This window comes from Kogia breviceps, chromosome 2 (genome assembly GCF_026419965.1).
Source record: "Kogia breviceps isolate mKogBre1 chromosome 2, mKogBre1 haplotype 1, whole genome shotgun sequence".
NCBI classification, from domain to species: Eukaryota; Metazoa; Chordata; class Mammalia; order Artiodactyla; family Physeteridae; genus Kogia; species Kogia breviceps.
The window spans coordinates 131,501,445-131,522,319 of record NC_081311.1 but is presented as its reverse complement, the minus strand read 5'-3'; the positions used below and the strand labels follow the sequence as shown (position 1 = coordinate 131,522,319).

The window sequence follows — 20,875 nt, the reverse complement described above, 5'->3', positions numbered from 1 at the left end:
AGAACACAGATTAACTATAGTGTACCCACCAGATATTTTTTTTGTTTCCCTTTTACTTGAGAACTCTCAAGAACAGATTTGAGACTCCTCAGGAGCACATTTTTCATGGGGTTTAATAACTATTCAGAAGAATTATACTACAATGACACCTAGAAAGAATATGCTCTAATTAGCATGTTTTTGACCTGACCTCTTTCTAATTTTCTACAGTAGAAACATCAGCTCAAGTATATGAATAGAATAATTAGGAACTATATTTTTTTAAATAATAAAATTATTACATGACAAGAGCAGCAAATTAAAAAAAATTAAAAGCATTTTGTATTTTTCCTTTGTTTCTAAAGCAAAATCACTATTTATTTGTAGTTAAGCAAAGAAATAAAAGAATTAAAATTTCTTGACCCTTATTTCTCAATAGGAACAAAAATGGCCAAATTAATCTAACAATGTTTAGAAAGGCTCTTTGTAAATGTTCAGAGGATCACATCAGGATACTCAAAGAATCAAAGGGGGGAAAAAGGTAAACAGAAGCACCCATCAGTATGTAAAAACTGTCAATACAGACAGGTTAAAGAGCTCAGGAACATAAAGAGAACTCATAAAAAAGCCTTTTGTAAACACCTGCTCATTTTCATGCTACTGCACCAGCAGTAAATAAAGGTTTTATTTCAAATGTGGCTGAAGCCACACCAGAATCTCTCCAGTAGATACACAATAGAAATAAATCATAATCTGTAATTTATTTTAAAACAGTACCGTAGTAGCTTCATGTCTCCGCTTCCATTCTTGCCTTAAGTCTCATCTCCAGAGTATCCAGGTTCTTTAAAAATGGAAGTATGATGAGCATAACTCCTTTGCTCAAAAATCTCTAACAACCTCCCAACTCACTTGGAAGAGAATTTTCTACAAGGCCCTGCATGATCTAGTCTCTGGCAACTGCTATAGTGTTACCCTCTTCAACTCCAAGGAGAATATGGAATGTCTAAGTAAGGCATGAAAAAAAGTGCTGAAAAATAAAATGAATTTCTGATTATGTTTTACTTGGCAGCTTTTTAAAAAAAGTTTTACTAAAGGAAAATGTTATTTAATGCTAGTCACTGACTTGTTCTTTTGCTTCAAATTTTGTGTTTGTTTATTAAAAAGAGAGAACATTATTTATGAAGTGGAAATTCCTTTTGTCTCCCTCCCTTATCATGAATTTGGTATGAGTTATCCAGGCATGTGTTATACAATATGGTAGCCACTATCTACATGTGACTATTTAAATTTAAGTAAAATTAAAAATTCAGTTCTTCAGTCACACTAGGCACATTATCATGAACTCAACCACTACATGTGGCTATAAAATTTAAGTTAATTAAAATTAAATAAAATTTAAAATTCAGTTTTTCACTTGTTCTAGTCACATTTCAAAGGCTTAATAGCCACATGTGGCTAATAGCTATTGTATTAGTACAGATATAGTACATTTCCTTCAGAGCATAAAGTTCTATTGGACAGTGCTGCTATAGAACTTATAATACTTTTACTAAAGTTACATGCCCTTAAAAAAAGTTATTCTATGTTTTTAAAATTAGCATTAATGCTTTCATATTGTATGTATATATCTACAACCTGAAAGTTTCTCTTAATATGTTTGTAAGATCTATTATGCATATTGAGATATAGAATCTAGTTCATTTTAACTGCTGCATAATATTCCATCATAATGCATTTTGGCAGATAGATACTTGAGTACTTTGCAATTTTTCAATAATCCAAACTGCCACACTCACACCAACCCTAAGGAAAAAGGCTTCCATGAGAATTCTTGCTTCCCCAAGTCTTCATTAACACTTAGAACAACAAACTTTTCTTTAAAAAACCAATCTAATACTTGTTTTACTTTTCATTTCCCTGATATACAGTGAGGTTGAGTATCTTTTCATGTTTGTTGGCAAATCTTGTTCTACAGATTATCATTTCATGATCTTTTTTCCTATGGGTCTTTTTTGCATTACTGATTTATGGTTCCACTAAATGTGCTGTGGATGAACGTGTCGCAAATATCTCCTCTTGCTCTACTACTTGCCTTTTAAGTTTGTTTCTATTGTCTTTGTTAGGGCAAGAGTTAGTAATGTATTGAGGTAGTCAAATTACTAATCTTCTCTTTTGAGTTCTGCTTTCCTATTTTGAGGTCATAAAGGACGAAATTTTCTTCCAAAAAATATTTTTTGGGGCTATGTACTGTGTGTCTGACATGGTCACGGGTTAGTTTATTTAATCCTTATAAGAACCATCTGAAGTAGATACTGTTACTCTCATTACAAAGATATGGTAATTGAATTTCTTATTGTGGTAAAATATACATAACATAAAATTTACCATTTTAACCATTTTTAAGTGTACAATTCTGTGGCATTCAGTACATTCACATTGTTGTGCAATCATCAACACTATCTATCTACAGAACTTTCATCTTCCCAAAGTGAAACTCTGTACCATTAAACACCAACTCCCCATTCCACTACAACACCCAACTCCTGGCAACCACCATTCTACTTTTTGTCTCTACTCATTTAAGTGGAATCATAAAATATTTGTCCTTTTCTGACTGGCTAATTTCACTCAGCATAATGTCTTCAAGGTTCATCAATGTCATAGCATGTGCCAGAACTTCCTTCCTTTTTAAGGCTGAATAATATTCCACAGTATTAATACACCACATTTTGTTTATCCACTCAACCATCAATAAATACAAGTTGCTTCCACTTTTTGGCTACTGCAAATAATGCTGCTGTGAAATGGCTGTACAAATATCTGACTCCCTTCTTTCAATTCTTTGGGATATATACCTAGACATGGAATTGCTGGATCATATGGCAATTCTGTTTAATTTTTTGAGGAACCACCATACCAATTTCCACAGAGATCACACAATTTTACATTCCTACCAGCAATGTACAAGAATTTCTCTACACTCTCACCAACAGCTGTTTATTTGCTACATATTTTTGGATAATAGCCATCCTAATAGATGTGTCTTCCAAAATTATAAAGTTTAATCTTCACAGGTAGGTTTTCAATACATCTGATATACATTTTTGTGTACAGAATAATGTAAGAATCTAATATTAGTTTTCCCCTCATATAGAAAGCCACTTGCTTCAGCATCATTTAATGAACAGGCCCCTCCTTCCCCACTAATTTTTAATACCATCTCTATTATAAATCAAGCTCCCATATATGCATGAGTCTATTTCTGGACTTTCTATATGATTATGCTGATCTACCTATTTCTTTCTTTCTTTTTTTTTTTTTTTTTGCCTTACGCGGGCCTCTTACTGTTGTGGCCTCTCCCATTGCAGAGCACAGGCTCCAGATGCTCAGGCTCAGCGGCCATGGCTCATGGGCCCAGCCGCTCCGCGGCACATGGGATCTTCCCGGACCGGGGCACGAACCCGTGTCCCCTGCATCGGCAGGCGGACTCTCAACCACTGCGGCACCAGAGAAGCCCCCTGACTATTTCTATACCAATATAACACTACTTGAGTCACACAGCATTAAAATATATTTTGATATTTGGTAGAGCAGTTTCTTTTTCCTTTCTAAGAATTTACTTGCTATTCTTCAATTTTTTTCTCCTATATGAATTTTAGAATCAGTTTTCTAATTCCATGAAAATTATGGTTGATATTTTTATTGGAACTGCATTGAATTTATGACTAACTGGAGATAATTGGCATGTGATATTGAGACTCATCATTCATGAAAGTTTATTATTTCTTCACTTATTCCAGGCATTTTCCCCCATTACTATGTTAAATTAATTCTTTCTATAAAATGTTAGACCAAAATCTGAAAGACAGATAACTGAAAGAACACTTCTATTCCAAGACTCATAACAAACCCCCCCAAAATAGTTATTGGTTATAAATATAAAATCTGTATACTGTGTGGATTTGGGAGTTATAACAAATAAAATAGATCATATCCAATTCATGAAGTTATTTTTTTATGTCTAGCAACCTGAAATAATCCTTCAAAATGTAGCTTACATCTCACCACTTTCAGAAAGCCTTCTCTGACCACTCACCTACAGTATTTTCCCTTATTTTTGCATCTGAAATTTACCTAGGTCTGTGTTAGAAAGGTACAATCTGATAACTTACAGGCAACACATATGTTTTTGGTTTGTGCTTAGTTTGGCCTATATCATGTTTCTTAAAAACTAGAGACTAAAAAAATTAGGGAATTTCACACGAAAATCATAGGAATTCTGACTTGCAGGTTGTATGTCACTCTCTCTCAGTTAAGAGAGATTCCATTTCCATGCGTTCTTGATTACCAGGGCAGGCAAATCACACACTGATTCTTAAAGCTTCCACCTAAAAGTGGCCTGTTAAGTTCCAACTCACACTCCATTGGCCAAAGCAAAATCATGAGCAGGCTAAGTTCAAAAATGATGGAAAAGTATAACCCTACTGTGTACCTAGAAGGTTAAAAGACAAAAATATTTCATATAACCGATGACTTTACCTTCAAACTCTTTCCTCCTACCTATTCTTCAAACTACCACTAGAATTACTTTTCAAAAACACAGATTCAGTTATCCCACAGCTCTGCTTAAAAAAAAATCTTCATTAAAGTACAACACTTACTGGGGAAAAAGTAAAAATCACTAAAAATGGCATTCAGTACCTTTTATAACCTACTCCAAACTCCCTTACCATCTTCTTTTCCCATTATTTCCTCTCACATCACCTATTCTCCAGGCCTTTCTCAGTATGTCTTGGCTATATTCCAAAATTTAGCTCAAGCATCATTTCCTCAATTCAGTCTCACTTTCCTTTTTTGGCAAAAAAGTTAAGTACCACATCCTCTAAAAATCACATTATTTACAATAAGCACTAGTATTCGCTAATTCAAAGTAGTTAATATGTGCCAGGCACTTGAAACGTAACTGCTGTGTGTCCACTAGAATGTTAGGTCCTTAGATTAAGTAACAATGTTCTTGTTTACCTTGGTATTCCCTATAGCATAACACCCAACACATAAAAACTCAAAATACTTGCCTAAAGAATGTAAATACAAGACGAGATAATAAATGTCATTGACATTTTACTTAAGTTTCATTTACTTTTAAGCTTATCTTGACTCTTTCTAAAGCTACAATGGACCAAGAGACTTAAACAAAAACTTTTAGATGGAATTCCCTAGCGGTCCATTGGTCAGGACTCCAAGCTTCCACTTCAGGGAACATGGGTTCGAACCCTGGTTGGGGAACTAAGATCCCGCAAGTCACATGGCATGGCCAAAATATAAATAAATAAAATAACTATCATTAAACTATTAAAAAAAACACTTTTAGCTACTGCAGACTATGCTTTGGCTAGGCCCATTTGTTGGGTTTAGTCTTGACTGCTTTTGTAAATAGTTTAGTTGCCAAGACCTAAGTTGGGATAGTTATGAAGACAACCGAGCAGTCAAATTACAGCAGTAAATACTTTTAATACAATCATCTCACACCTTTCAGTAATTTCAAGTTCATAAGCACTTTAGCAAAGTAAATAAAAACACACACTTGAAATAAAAGCTATTTGTTTACAAATTTTAATAGTTCTAATAAAACATCTGTTTCTGTTTCACTACTGGTAAGTTATATTGAAATAGGGGATTCTAGACAGATTTAATGATTTTAGCCTGCTACTGTTCACATATCAACATTTAAAAATGTAATATTTAAGAAAAACTTTAAGTTGTTTTATAGGTATGCATACCATAATGAAGAACTAGGAAAAAGTACCGTGATAAAGCTAATGGAAGAAAATGTCTTAAAAAAGACACTGTCAACAGTGTGATATATTAAAGTCTAGTGAAAAGAGAACTAAAAGTAGGCCAATAGACTTGGCAATTTGAACAATTCCAGTACAGTAATGAAGGAGGAGGCCAGAATATAATCTCATGAGAGTCAATGGAGGTAGAATATGTGAGTATAAGCTATTATTTTAGGAATTCTTGAAATAAATGGAAGAAAAGGTTTAATGGCAGAATGCAGTGAAGTTTTGTTGTTTTGGGGAGACAGGACATTTAAACATCTTTGTAGGCAGAGAAAGGGGTCAGTGGAGATGAGCAAGGTTTCAAGAGAGGATGGGGTCAGAGAATAAGTCAAAGCATTAGCCATGGAAAAGAAAAAGGTCATTTCTAGCCAAAGAAAGTTGAGTCAGTAGAATGGATGGAAAACCTTGTTCTGCTACTATTCCCAAGTTTTAAAAGAGCCATCTGCAAAGTTAACAGCAAGTAACCTGCCCCTATTTATGAGGAAATTCTGACTTTTATATTATATGGTAAGATAGTAACATTTCCCATTGATTTTTGGAGGGAATAAAACAACATCTATCTCCTTTCTACTTTTATTGGCTGCTATGCATTATCTAATGGAAAGAGTAGCTATTATCAATCCAAAGGTCTTTGACTTTTTATTAAAAATAAACAATACACTTGGGACTTCCTGGTGGTCCAGTGGTTAAGACTCCCCACTTCCACCACAGGGGTGCAGGTTCGATCCCTGGTTGGGGAACTAAGATCCCGCATGCCATGCGACGCAGCCAAAAATTTTTTTTAAATTAAAAAGTAAACAATACAGTTAACTTTTTTCCTGTTTACTAAAAAATAATACACTTAACATTTCATGTTTTAGAAGTAACATCGTATCCGTTTGTCAAATTAGTCTAGAACAAGAGTAAAATAAAATTTTAAGAAAAAATGTAATCATTGAACACCTAGTATTTGATAAAGGAGGTAACACATAAATAAGAACCCCATAAATCATTCTCTTGAGAGTCTGTCATCTAATCAGGAAGATGAAACACATGAAATATCAGATTCTCAGGCAACACATTTTTAAGTTCAAATAAGAATACAAACTGAGGGGGACACGTGCTGATTAAATTATCCAAAACCAAGGACAGGTTATTGAACCAACACTTAGTTTTCCACTCAATACAAAGGTTTGCAGTGGTCATTGAGATATGATGTAACTCAATCGGTGGTCAGTCAACCCATTATTTCATGTCCAACAATTTCCCAGCATGGATTTCTGGCATGGATATATAATTTATTGCATCTACTACTTAAGGAAAAAGTTATTTTGGTATTTAAACTTGATGCAACTTCCCTTAAGAATTCTACTAAGGCAACATCTTTACCTGTAATTTGTAGGTAAATGTACAGTATCTACATACCACCTCAGTTCACTTCTGACACTTTTATATGCCTACACATTGTAATTGCTAATTTCAGAATGAATTAGGGAAATTCTAGAAGCTACCTAGAATGTTTGTAAATGTATGGAAGCAGCTTTAGAAGGGTCAAGTTCAGAGAGGCTTAGGCCTCTTAAGAGAATGTATTACACAGACCTCACAAAAATGAAGAATCATGAAGAAACACACTTACAGTAAAGGAACATGAGAAATATTCAAAACTAACAAAAGTAGGGGCTTTCCTGGTGGCACAGTGATTAAGAATCCGCCTGCCAATGCAGGGGACATGGGTTCAATCCCTAGTCAGGGAAGACCCCACATGCCGCAGAGCAACTAAGCCTGTGCACCACAACTACTGAGCCTGCGTTCTCGAGTCTGTGAGCCAAACTACTGAGCCCACGCCCTAGAGCCCGTGCACTGCAACTACTGAGCCCACGCAGCACAACTACTGAAGCCCACATACCTAGAGCCTGTGCTCTGCAACAAGAGAAGCCACCGCAATGAGAAGCCCGCCCACTGCAATGAAGAGTAGCCCTCGCTCACCACAACTAGGGAAAGCTTGCGTGCAGCAACAAAGACCCAACACAGCCAATAAATAAATAAATAAATAAATAAATGAACCTCACTGTTTAAAAAAAAAAAAACTAACAAAAGCAAATGAAAAATAACTGAAGTCTGTGCAAGGATGCAATATAGGATCACAAGATGATTTCAACTTTCTAAAAGGAAAAGGCATATTAGTCATAAACCATGATAGACCCTTGCAAAAGTACCTACAAAACGTTGAAAATTTCATGAAATCTCAAACAAAACTATTTCTTAATAGTCAAAATGTTCGACTACTTTGAATAAAGGAAGACAAAGTCATTGACAGTGATATGGAAATAGGAAGCAGCTGACAACTAAAAGGGTTCTTAAGGTGGGTTATAAAAATAGTCCCAAAATTTGGACATAAAATACATTAACATAAAAGTCTAACATAGTCATCTCTTTTGGGAATGTTGGACTGGAAAGATAATCAGTGTAGAATTCAAAAGAGGCAGAAATTTCTTCTTTAGCTGAAAGCAGATAGAATATCCTGAGATAGAAATCTATCTGGAGGCCATTTGCCCCAACAGTATGGAACAAGACAGATGATAATATTAAAACAACTGAAAATTCACTTAATTTTAATAAGAACGTAAAAGAAACCATATATACCAAATTTAAAGAAAAGAGAGGTAATTACTTATTAATTCATCCATGTATCATAATTACTAGAAGGAATTTATCAGTGTTAAGATTGTACATACAAACATTCTATGGGTTTTCTGGATCTTGCCAAGAGTATGCCATGTTTACTTTTTCATGTGTTACTTTTAAGTTCTATATTGTAAACCCAGAAATAAGATACTTTGAGTCTTTTTTTTTTTTTTAACCAAAAGGCAAGTTCAATAATCTCGCATATCCCAAAAGTTTAAAACAAAGCAAATAGCAAAAATTCTTATTCCTAGGAGAAAATTAAATTAATAGAACATTTCCTCCACACGTTATTTAGTGTTGGAATACAGTAACCAGCAGTAAGGGAAGCTTCTTACTGTAAGGTTATCTGTGAGGCAATTTTGTTGGGACTGATTTCTTTCTCTTTGGATAACTAGTGAAAGGCTTATAGTTTATACACAAAGAAACACTTAGAGTCTATATACTAACCTGGCCCAGTCCAGGCATACCTCCTCCAAGTCTAAGAAGTCTGTCCATATTTCTAGAAAACAGAAACAAAGAAAAACGTTCCTAAGCACAAAAGTGTTTACTCAGTTGCTATCTACATAATTCACCTTCAGTCACTCAGTATGTCAAAAATATTGGTGGTAATTACAACACAACATCAGACTTCCTGTTAATTAACACCACATATTAATTCAAGAAGCTGTCTTCCATGCTAATTAACAGACCTTATTTTACTGCTTTGGTTTTGGGTTATCCCCAGTTTTAAAGACAAGCAATCTTAGCATACTTTCAAAACTTTGCTATCATTAAGTTAATTATATTTTCTTATTGTTACCTAATAAAGTACCTGAATGAGGAAAAAGTGCCTGAAATGCTTATCATATGTATGATTGAATTTCCTTCAATTTGTCCAGAGTGTACAAATAAAAATCCTCACTTTTAAATTAAATTTTAACATCCTCATTAGTAAGTTGTGTGCTAATTAACTTACAGCTTGTCAGTTATCATCAAAACTACATGTGAAAGACATTGTGAGCAGATTATGTATCTCTGAATTAGCATCAAAGGCTTTTTAAAAACAAACTCATTATTAGTAAAAGAAATATAAAGTAATATTGCATTAAATGCATTAAGATAGTGTTCTAGAATCCACACAGATAGTTTGCATTATTTCAGATACTGTAAAGATATACACCCTTTTCACTAAGGAAATTTGGCTGCTGTTCTCAATTAAAATTTTAGAGTTAATCAGTACCAAGAGAATTAACTTTGAAATATCAATCTGATTTGTTTTTTTATGCCTGGAATAACTACAGAAGATATTCTTATAAGCTTGAAAAATTCACAGAAGAAATCAAAGGAAAAAACAACAAGGGTACTAGTATGGCCACAAATACACAAAAAGGAGTAATCAAATTATAAAAATTAATATTAGTACAACTAAATACTTTAAACATGACAATGAAGCATTTTTTTCTACCTAAAACTTGCTACTATGCCTTAAAATTCCTCTTCTTCCTAGGTGTATGCTTTAGAAAATGGTATTAACACAAATTATATTCTAAATTAAATGCTAACATTACTTTAGTCATTTGTCCATGTTGTTTTACTAGTTGGAACAGCTATACAAACTTTTCAATAATGTACTTATGATCATTACATTACTGTCTAATTATATTTGTTGAATCCTGCAAACAGTTTAATCCTGTGAATATTTAACACTGTTGGTACAGCAAACTTCATTCAAGTCCATATTTAGAAAAGTGCACAAATGATACAGCCATGGAACCTGTACAAAGTGAACACACCTCCATAACAACCACCAAGATGAAGAAAGAGAACCTTGTCAGCACCTAAGAACCTCTCGTATCCCCTTCCTAGTCGCTACCACCCTGCAAAAGTAGAATTCCAACTTCCAACAGCACAGATCACTTCTGTTGCTTTTGAATTTTATGTAAACAAAATAATATATGTTGTCTGGCTTGTTTCACTCCACAAGTTTGTGAGACTGACAACAGATAAACTCATTTTAAAAAATGAAAAGGCATATAAGAAAAATGGGCAGTCCAAACAAAATTTCCACTTTATAACCTTAACTCACCCTCCTAATAGCAATATTTACAAATAAAATCTCATCAAATTCTCATTAAAATTCCTCAACTCAAATATGGCATTCGATACATATCACTTTTTAAAGGCTGTAGACTGAAAACAAAACAAAACCCTGTGTATTTTAAAATATAAAACACGTTTATTCCTCTATATTACCCCCTTCAAAAAAATTCTTTTGGCCTAGTTCAAGCTTACAAACGTAAAGAACAACTGGGAAAAAAAAACTTTAGACATTCTATATATTCCAGGCCAAAGTCAATTCCCAGCTGTGTTCAGTTTACCTGTTCCCCCTGTGCTGTTTCTGATGACTTTACACAGACTCCAAATGCTGTGAATATACATGAGCAATGTGAGGAGCAGAGGGAAAGAAAATCTGGCAGGTCACATTTGTGTTTTTAACAAAATTAGATGTCTCAGCAAACAGGAAAAAATTTAGCAAACTAAATATTTTAAGATAATAAGGTTTAATAAAAATACTAACATTTGGAATGAAATACATCGATGAATGTTCTAAATCATACTACTTTTAAAAAAGTTTCTAGAAAGCAGACAAGGACAAAAATGCTCTTTATCTAAATGACTTTCATGAGCCCCTCAATCTGGGCTTTTGATGTGTGCTAAAACTGATACATTTTCATAACATCTTTATGACATATCCTGTAAGGATAGATAAAAGTAAAATATATTCTTAATGCTCACCTGGTCAGTAACTACAACTCTTGCGGTGTTAAGCTTCAATTTGTTGAGTTTGACAAATTTCTTCTTAACTCAAGCTCTTGCTAATACTGGCAGGTATAGTTTTTCCCAAGTTTTTATTTTTTATTGTTTCTCTCCTAAAAAAAAAATAAATAAAAAAGATGCAATTATTTTGAGAACTAAGGAGGGAAATATACCAAGAGCTTTAAAAGAAGCAAAATTCCTAAAAACAAAATAGAAATCAAAATTGATTTTTTTACAATTTTTTTATTTTTTATTTATTATTTATTTTTGGCTGTGTTGGGTCTTCGCTGCTACACGCAGGCTTTTCTCTAGTTGCGGCGAGCGGGGGCTACTCTTTGTTGTGGTGCGTGGGCTTCTCACTGCGGTGGCTTCTCTTGTTGCAGAGCACGGGCTCTAGGCACATGGGCTTCAGTAGCTGTGGCACACGGGCTCAGCAGTTGTGGCTCACAGGCTTAGTTGCTCCGCGGCATGTGGGATCTTCCCAGACCAGGGCTGAACCCGTGTCCCCTGCGTTGGCAGGTGGATTCGCAACCACTGCGCCACCAGGGAAGCCCTAAAATTGATTTTTAATTACCATTTCCTGAGAGTACAGAATGAAATACCATCCAAGGGAGCTATAGAGCATAGTGATTACCCCTGTATCCAAATTTTGTTTCTAAAGTTTCTTTTTTGAGCTGTTCTAATTATATGTAAAGATTGACATTTCATGACTTTCAGTCTTTCTAGAGGTGTTTTAAAGAACAAAGAAGATTTATTCAGTTTTTAAATAGAACAAAATTCATTCTATTGAGCAATTACCATATAGGTTCATTGTACATTATTAGAAATCTATAACATATTATGGAATCTTAGTGGTTAATTTTCCTATATCTTTAAGGTTTGTTATTTCATTATCCTAGGAATTATTTTGTCATGTCTTAATCAGTTATTCCCAACTATGCCAAAAGATTAAAATAATAAGAAAATGGAAGAATGGTAACCATCATCCCAAATGATGCAACAGTGAAATACATTACAGCCATTGCATCATCCTTCAGTTTTTATTGTGTTGCTCAAAGCACTGCTTCATCTTTCAAAAAGATATAAAAGACTGGAGACATCATCTTTGTAGTCTTTTTTTTAGCTTTCATTGAACACAGTTGAGAATTCAGAATTCTTCATTTTCCTCCCATAATGGCAAAGAGAAAACTGACAGAGAAAAAAAGTTTCACAATCATTAGAGAAAGAAACAAGTAACAGCACTCTAATGATAACAAAATTGACATAAGCCAAGGTTTCTTTGGCACTACTGACATTCAGAACCAAATAATTTTTTATTGTAGGGGTCTGTCTTGGGCATTATAGGATGTTTAGCAGGATCCCTGGCCTCTACGCACGGGATGCCACCAGCTGTGATAATCAAAACTGTCTCCAAAGAGGGAACCCTCCTACCCTGTTGGTGGGAATGTAAACTGGTACAGCTATTATGGAAAACAATATGGAGGTTTCTTTAAAAACTAAAAATAAAGCTACCATATGATCCAGCAATCCCGCTCCTGGGCATATATCCGGAAAAGATGAAAACACTTTAGAAAAGATACATGTACCACAATGTTCATAGAAGCACTATTTACAATAGCTAAGACATGGAAGCAACCCAAGTGTCCATCAACAGACAACTGGTTCAAGAACATGTGGTACATATACACAATGGAATATTACTCAGCTATAAAAAAGAATAAAAAATTGCCATTTGCAGCAACATAGATGGACCCAGTGATTATCATACTAAATGAAGTAAGTCAGACAGAGAAAGATAAAAATTATATAATATCACTTATATGTGGAATCTAAAAAATAATACAAATAAATCTATGTACAAAACAGCAACAGACTCACATAGAAAACAAACATGGTTACCAAAGGGGAAAGGGGGCGGGGGAGGGATAAATTAGGAGTATGGGATTAACAGTATAAACTACTATAGATAAAATAGATAAGCAATAAGGATTTGCTGTATAACACAGCGAACAATAGTCAATATCTTGTAATAACCTATAATGGAAAATAATCTGAAAAAATATATTTATATAACTGAATCACTTTGCTGTACACCTGAAACTAACACAATATTGTAAATCAACTATACTTCAATTTAAAAAAAATGTCTCCAGACATTGCCAAATGTCCCCTAGAAGGGCAAAATCATCCCAGTTCAGAACCACTAATATAAACAAAATCTCAGACCACTGACAATATCCTTTATCAATTTTCTGGAACTTAAAAATTAATGACTGTTGGAAACAGTTTGAGAGCTCTTCAAAAAGCTCAACACAGAATTACCACATGACCCAGAAATTCTACTCCTAGGTATATATCCAGAAGAACTGAAACAGGTATTGAAAACAAGAACATGTACATGCATATTTATAGCATAACTATTCACAACAGCCAAAAGGTTGAAACAGCCCAAAAGTCCATCAAAGGGGGTAAGGATAAACAAATTCTATATATACATACAATGGAACATATGGAATATTATTCAACTATAAAAAGGAATGAAATACTGGTAATTTTTACAACATGGATGAACGTCAAAACATTATGCTATGCAAAAGAAGCCATGCACAAAATGTCACATATTGTATGATTCCGTTTACATGAAATATCCAAAATATATAAATCCATAGAGACAAAATGCAGGTTGGTGATTGCCAGGGGCTGAGGGAGGGAATAAAATGGAGAAACTGCTTAATGGATAAGGGATTTTACTTTAGAAGAATGGAAAATGTTTTGGAAGGGGTAGTTGCACAACATTATGAATGTACTAAATGGTACTGAAATGTTCACTTTAAAATGGTTAATTTTGTGTTATGTGAATTTTACCTCGAAAAATTATTTTTTAAAGGATCAATGAGTTGAACAATATACTTCTAAGACCAGAAAGGAAATATGACATTCTCATCCAGTTAGTATTCAACAAGGACTTCATTATACACTATTTTACAACAAGAACCTGTTTTGATAAAGAGATGACATATTCTGTTATCTTTTATGATGTTGATACAGTTGATAAGTGGACAAATGCTGAAGTGTACACAAAGGTGAGTAAAAGGGAAGAATGTAGAAATTTTAAAAAATCATTGGATTAACTCTAATTGGTGTTTGTAAATCTAAAAGTAAAAATGTTTTATAAGGAAAGATGATGGACATCTCCACTTCAACAAAATTATAAGCTTGTTTTAAAAAGTATTGCATCAGGGAAGATGAAAAAGGTCTGGAGGTGGATGGTCGTTATGATTGCACAACAATGTGAATGTACTTAATGCCACTGAACTGTATGCCTAAAAATGGTTAAAATGGTAAATTTTATGATATGCATATTTTAACACACATACAAAGTATTGCGAGTGCAAGCAGAACCAAAAGAAAAGATAAGCTGGGGCCTATTAGAGACATATTTAAAATGTGGAACTGATCTTTATAAGATGGATATATTCCAGGCTCATGCATGATGGATGATGAGCAGTTAATTACATTCCAACAATGTTGTCCATTTCAGTACACACACCTTCAAATGACTTAAAGGTGTAAGAAATTTTAAAAGGTCTACTGGACCCAGATGGTAAATGGTGATGACTGTTTTTCTTGGTATATGAGGTTAAGAGCTATGAGTCTGCAATCTAAGTGCCAGGGTTCAAATACTGGCTCTAACACGTTTTAGCTCTGTATCCTTGGGTCAGTTTCCTCTCTCAGGCTCAGTTTCCTCATCTGCAAAACAGGGATAATGATAGTATCCACCTCATAGAGGTGTTTAGATAATTAAATAAGATAATGAACATAAACAACATTTAACACAATGCTTGGCACATAGCAAATAAACAGTGATGGCACACAGCAAGTAAACAATGAATGCTAGCTGCTGTCATCAGCAACACCATCCTGAGCATAGCTACAGTTCATCCAGCATGGATCCTTCTTCCCATAGTTTGCCATTTAGTGAATTTCAAAACACGGCATATTTCACAGTACTAAATGAATCACACTGGAGAAGAGGGACTTGCATTTTGCAGAACTTCACAAAGGGGTTCATAAAATTAAAAGTGTTACACTAGAACATAAAAGAATACTTCCATTGCTTAGAAATAAAAGCAATGCAAAAGGTCTATCTATGGATCTAAACCAAGTTTTTACACCTATCAAAAAGCAGAGGACTCAACAGCTTATTCATGATATGATTAACTAAAACATTAAGAGATAATATGAATAAAGTGTTTATGCCTAATATGTCATACATAATGTTCAGAATCCTAATGATAAAAAAAGTGCAAAATAAGTATCAGTACTTTCAAAAGCCTGATGATTTTCCACTTCTTCATCTCACAACTGAGCTAACAAAATCATGAAGCCCTTATCTGTTCAGGTTTTTCTACTGTTTCCTAGCTCATTTTTCATTTTTTACTCCTCAACCCATGCTGCAGTTATATACTATTACTTCTCAGATTGATGCTAAATCCTTTAACTACTCTATATTTGTGATCTCACTGTATTTCTAATTCCTCTACTGTCTGATTTGTGGAAAGTAATTAGGAACTTCTTTCTCTCACCTTCTTAAGGGCTTTCTTCAGTGGAAAAAATAGAAAGAGTCAACGTTAAACTTAATTATAAAAATAAGGTTTTGAAAGTAAGATTCCCCCCGTTTAGAACAGTGAGGATGGAATTATCATGAATATCTTCTTGTGCTATCTCCTAATTACAGCATTGAAGCAAAAATATTTATCAAATACTGCCTTGTTTATAAGGTGATACGGAAACAGAGCCACTAAGGAATTTAGTTACTTTCACTGAAAGAATTTACAATCTACCTGGGGAGGCATGATATAAACCCACAGAAAAAACATAAAGTGAAAGAATGGTAGTATTGAGCCAGAAAGCCTCTGGAGGCAATCAGACCTAGATTTGAATCCTGGCTTCATCACCTACCCTCTATATGATGTGAACAAGTTACCTTCTTTTAGCCTCTAGACTTCAGCTATAAAATGAGAATAATATCTTCCTTGCAAGTCTGTTGTAAGAAAAAAAATACAAAGCACCTAATATAGTGCCTGAAACATTCATAGGTACTCAGTAACTGTTGTTATTGTTATTTATCTTAGAGCCAGGAAAAATTATTTAATCCAATTCTCACTTCACAGATGGAGACACCAAAATATCATAAAACAGAATGTGAGTGTCAAATCAGTGCAACAAACTGGGTATATGACAAGTTCATGAGTACTAAATCACAAGTATTCAGGTAAGGCTTTCACAGGTGGACAATGACTTACGAAACAAACATTGCTATAAAATTTAAAACAATTAAATATAAGCACAATTGCTCCTTGTTATTGATTTTCAAACATGGGTTCTGAAATTAGATATTAAACACAAGGGTTACAGACAAGTATAAAAATAGAAAACCCATGTCAAACAGGTTAAAAATCCAGCTTTTCAATTAGAACAGCAATATAATATTTATCAAGCCCCTTGGGGGGAAAAAAAAAATCTCCCAAACTCAACAGGTGAGGCTTCATTGAAAGATCATGTCTTCAAAACTTTCTTCTGTTGGCCAGATGCAATTCTGTCCTGGGACTAATTAAAGACAATATTCAGGCTTCTCACTAAATACCACTTCACTAAACACATCTTGTAGTTAATTCTGAGCCACCACGTATCTTAATCTCTTCAAATGCACAATAACCCATTTAAATGTATATGTTTAAAAGAAACATAATTTAAACTTTAAATGAGCCAGTTGCCAGCTTTACAAGACAAGACTAGAAGGCCATCACATTAATCATCTCCACTATAACTGTATTCAGTTCTTTTTTATTTCAACATTATCAATGGCTGTCTTCTTGCTTACTCACAAACATTAAGTCAGCAGCGCTAAATACTTTTGTGAGCAATGAAAAAAATGATTTTCACTCTGGAAGTACATTTCTTGCTAATTTTTAAAGCCTCTTCCTTGCCTTTCCCAACTTTTGGATACCATTTTAATTTCAATAATTTTTTCTTAGGTCACTAGGTTTATATTCAAACTCTTTCGAGAAATTTACATTTTTTCTTCTTTTGCCTGACACAAAGTAGTGCCCCCAGGAAAATTAAGCTCCAAACTGTAACACACAGTATAGCAGATTTCTACTTTATTGAAAACAGGAAATGTAATCAATTCATCAACAACTACTCAAGTGGGACAAACTGAAAGTTAAGTTAAAAGGCAGAGCAGGAATAACCATACTTTGTTTTATAGAGTTTCAAGGTTAAAAACCAATGCACCTCTGGGGTTTTGTTTGTTTTTGAAGGCAGTCGAAAACCTAACACTATGAGAAAAGGGGTCAAGGCCTAAGGTTAACACAAGTGATAAAGCAAACATGCATTCAACGGGAAAGTTAATTTTATTCTCTCGCCCTTGTTTCCTGTCTGGCGGGAAGTTTTTCAACACAGGGGTAAGTTTCAACAGAACACAGACAAACAGAAGCAAAAACAAAGGTCCTCTCTGAATAGAGAGGAGACGCTCCCAAGATGTGGTGAATTCAGCGGAGCAGAAACGCTTGGAGGAAGAAGACCACATCCAGACCTAACTTAGTCAGAGACCCGGGTAGACAGCGTGTAGGACGAAGGAACCTGGACTCCACCCTCACCGCCCGGGCCCCCAGTGGAAACTCGGCTGAGCAACGTGACTCAGGAAAGCACGGCGCTGGCAGCGGCCTAGCACGGCTGCCTCCGCGGACCTCTGGGGCCTGCGTTCCCCGTCTTACCTGAAGGCGGGCAGAGCAGGAGGCCGCGGTCTGGACCCTTGTCTTCCAGCAGCGGTGACGCAGCAGCGGCGGCGGCGACAGCGACAGCAGCAGCTCCGACTCGGCCGAGCTCTGGCTCCGCGAACCGGCGATGAATCAGCCCGATTCCATTCAAAAGAGTCGCCCAGGCCTCCGCCGCGAAGTACTTCCGGGTTAACTGCGCCGCTTCGGCTTCCGTTTCCCCGACGGCCAATTGAAGACGACTCGGGAGTCGAGCGGCCGTCCCAGGAGGAGCGCCCGGGACAGACAACGCGGGCCGCCTGCTTCAGGCGACCGGGCTTGGAGGGCGGGGCGGAAGTTAGCGCTTGGGCCGCTCCCGCCCCTCCGACATCCTCCCTTCTCTGCCCGAGCCTCTTCCTCCCCTGTTCTGCGCGCCCGGCTGGCGCCGAGATAGAACTGCAGGAATGCGAAGACCGGAACCCTTTCTTCGTTTTGGTGTTCACCGAGGCCCTACTTCAAAACTAAAAGGTTCACTTGGACTAAGATTAACTTGGTCATCTGAGAAGCAAAAGAGAAAAGGGAGAGGTGTGAAAATAGTGGAAATCGGTCGGATGTTCTTTTCCATAGTGCAGGCTACCCACCTTCTTGTCTTTACCAATTTGCAAAGGTTGAATTTCAAGGAAAACAAACATTTCCCTAATGGTAAAACCATCTATTTTAAGCCCAATTTAATTTACAAAGTTTAAGAAATCATATACTCAACGTTTCTCCAGGTAATTATCATCACCAATAACGTTTCACCCATTATGTGCTCTGCTAGGTTTTCAGGGAGCAAAATCGCCCAAGAAATAACTGACTATTGACAAGTTTATATCACATTTCTGTTTAGGGCAGCACGTTTACCAAGTCCCTCTCACTTTGTCAGATATGTTCCAAATGACTAGCATCTTTAAAGCATTCCTAAATCAAGAACGGTGATGGGGCTTCCCTGGTGGCGCAGTGGTTGAGAGTCCGCCTGCCGATGCAGGGGACACGGGTTCGTGCCCCGGTCTGGGAAGGTCCCACATGTCGCGGAGCGGCTGGGCCCGGGGACTGGGCCTGCGCGTCCGGGGCCTGGGCCTGCGCGTCCGGGGCCTGTGCTCCGCAACGGCAGAGGCCACAAGAGTGAGAGGCCCGCGTACCGCAAAAAAAAAAAAAAGAACGGTGATGAATCTACTGGATGGAGGGAAAGGAAGGATTGTGGCATTTGAATCCAAAACTGTTTGAGTGGCACAATTATACAGAATTTCCCACTCAGAGATCTTTATCTAAAAAAATACATAAATTATTTCAATCACAGGTAATGTTAATTATATTTGGATCCATGTCTTTATGTTTTCCCTCAAACCTGTGCCTCCTCCCTTTTTTTTTTTTTTGGTAGATGACCCCATCCTCCATTTAGTTTCCCTAATCAGATCTGAGAGTAGACAGACCTTACCTCTGATTTAGCTGTTCACACTGGCATCCCAATGAAACACCCTGGAAATCACGAAGGGTCTAATCTGTAAATAGCTTTTCCAATCTACCACTCCTCTTTCTCCTTTCTCTCTACTCCAACCTTAACTCAAGCCTTCATTACTCTTTTCCTAGAATACTGCATTAATCTCCTTGATCTCTCTGCCTCCAGTCTGTCCGCCCATAATTCATTCTCCACTTCATTGGCAAAGGTTCTTTCTGCTATACAAATACAGTCGTGCTCCTTCTTTGCTTAAAATTTCACCAGTGGCTCCTCATCCAATACAGAGGTCAAAAATCTCTCATCTTTGTTTGACGCACCCTTGCTCCCGCCATACTAAAGTATTTAGCTGGGGAATGTGATGTCCATAGGGACTTTGAAAAACTCTGACATATTTCAGGGAATCCACGTAATATGCATGCTTAGGATTGTGTGAATGCCTAGGGCTATGTGAATGCTCAGGAAAGACCTGAGGAGGCTCTAAGCTCTCACCCCTGGCTAACCTTGAGGCTCTACACAAGCAAGAAATGAATACAAAAATAGAGTTGTAAATTCCCTGGCTGATTGTTGAAGTCTCGCCCCAACACACATACTAAGCCCCTCCACAAAGACTAGGAAACGTATTGGTTGAAGACATTTAAGGAAATCCCTGTCCAGTCATCAGATGACCACTAAGCTAACTGAGCAAAGACATCAGTGATTATGCACAACAAGGAATACAGACCTTAAGGAATGAATTCAGAAAAGTCACTAAATCAACAATAACTACAACAAACAAAAACAGCAAAAGCCCTGGGGAGAGAGTAGAATATGATTTCCAGAGTGACCACATTGTATGATTCAAAATGTCCAGTTTTCAAAATAAAAAAGGTTAAAAGGATGATACATGCAAAGAAATAAGAATGTATGGCCTGTACACAGGAGAAAAAGCAATCAATAGAAAATATTTCTGAGGAAGCACATATTACATAAAGACTTTAAGATATTTTAAATATGTTCACAAAGCTAAAGGAAACCATGTCTAAAGAACTAAAGGAAAATATGATGAGAATGTTTCACCAAATAAATAACATTAATAAAGAAATTGTTTTGAAAAAAAAGAAACAAAAATTCTGGAGTTGAAAAGTATAATAACTGAAGTGAAAAATAAGAAGGGCTCAACACCTTTAGGAAACTGAGGATATGAAAACACAGGATACTGACCCCAGATAACTGAGGTACATATCAAAGGAATGATTTCAGTGAACCTAGACTCTTGCATCTTCCCATACATAGAAAAGTGCTAAATTCCTTAACTTGGGATACCTGGTTTTCTTTAATTAATGGTAATCTTTTGATGTTCC

At 35.9% G+C, this 20,875-nt stretch overlaps 1 protein-coding gene across 1 annotated transcript in view; it reads right to left on the bottom strand.

The window, feature by feature from the left end:
- The window catches only part of PSMD14 (proteasome 26S subunit, non-ATPase 14), a 92,510-nt gene extending 74,082 nt beyond the window's left edge, over positions 1–18,428 (bottom strand). The window contains exons 1-3 of the mRNA XM_059053810.2: positions 18,059–18,428; positions 11,259–11,392; positions 8,931–8,982 (exon numbers count right to left, since the gene is read on the bottom strand). Coding sequence (XP_058909793.1) covers positions 8,931–8,978 — 48 coding nt within the window. The 5' untranslated portion in view covers positions 8,979–8,982; positions 11,259–11,392; positions 18,059–18,428. The remainder of the gene's footprint in view (positions 1–8,930; positions 8,983–11,258; positions 11,393–18,058) is intronic.
- Between the last annotated feature and the right edge of the window lie 2,447 nt (positions 18,429–20,875).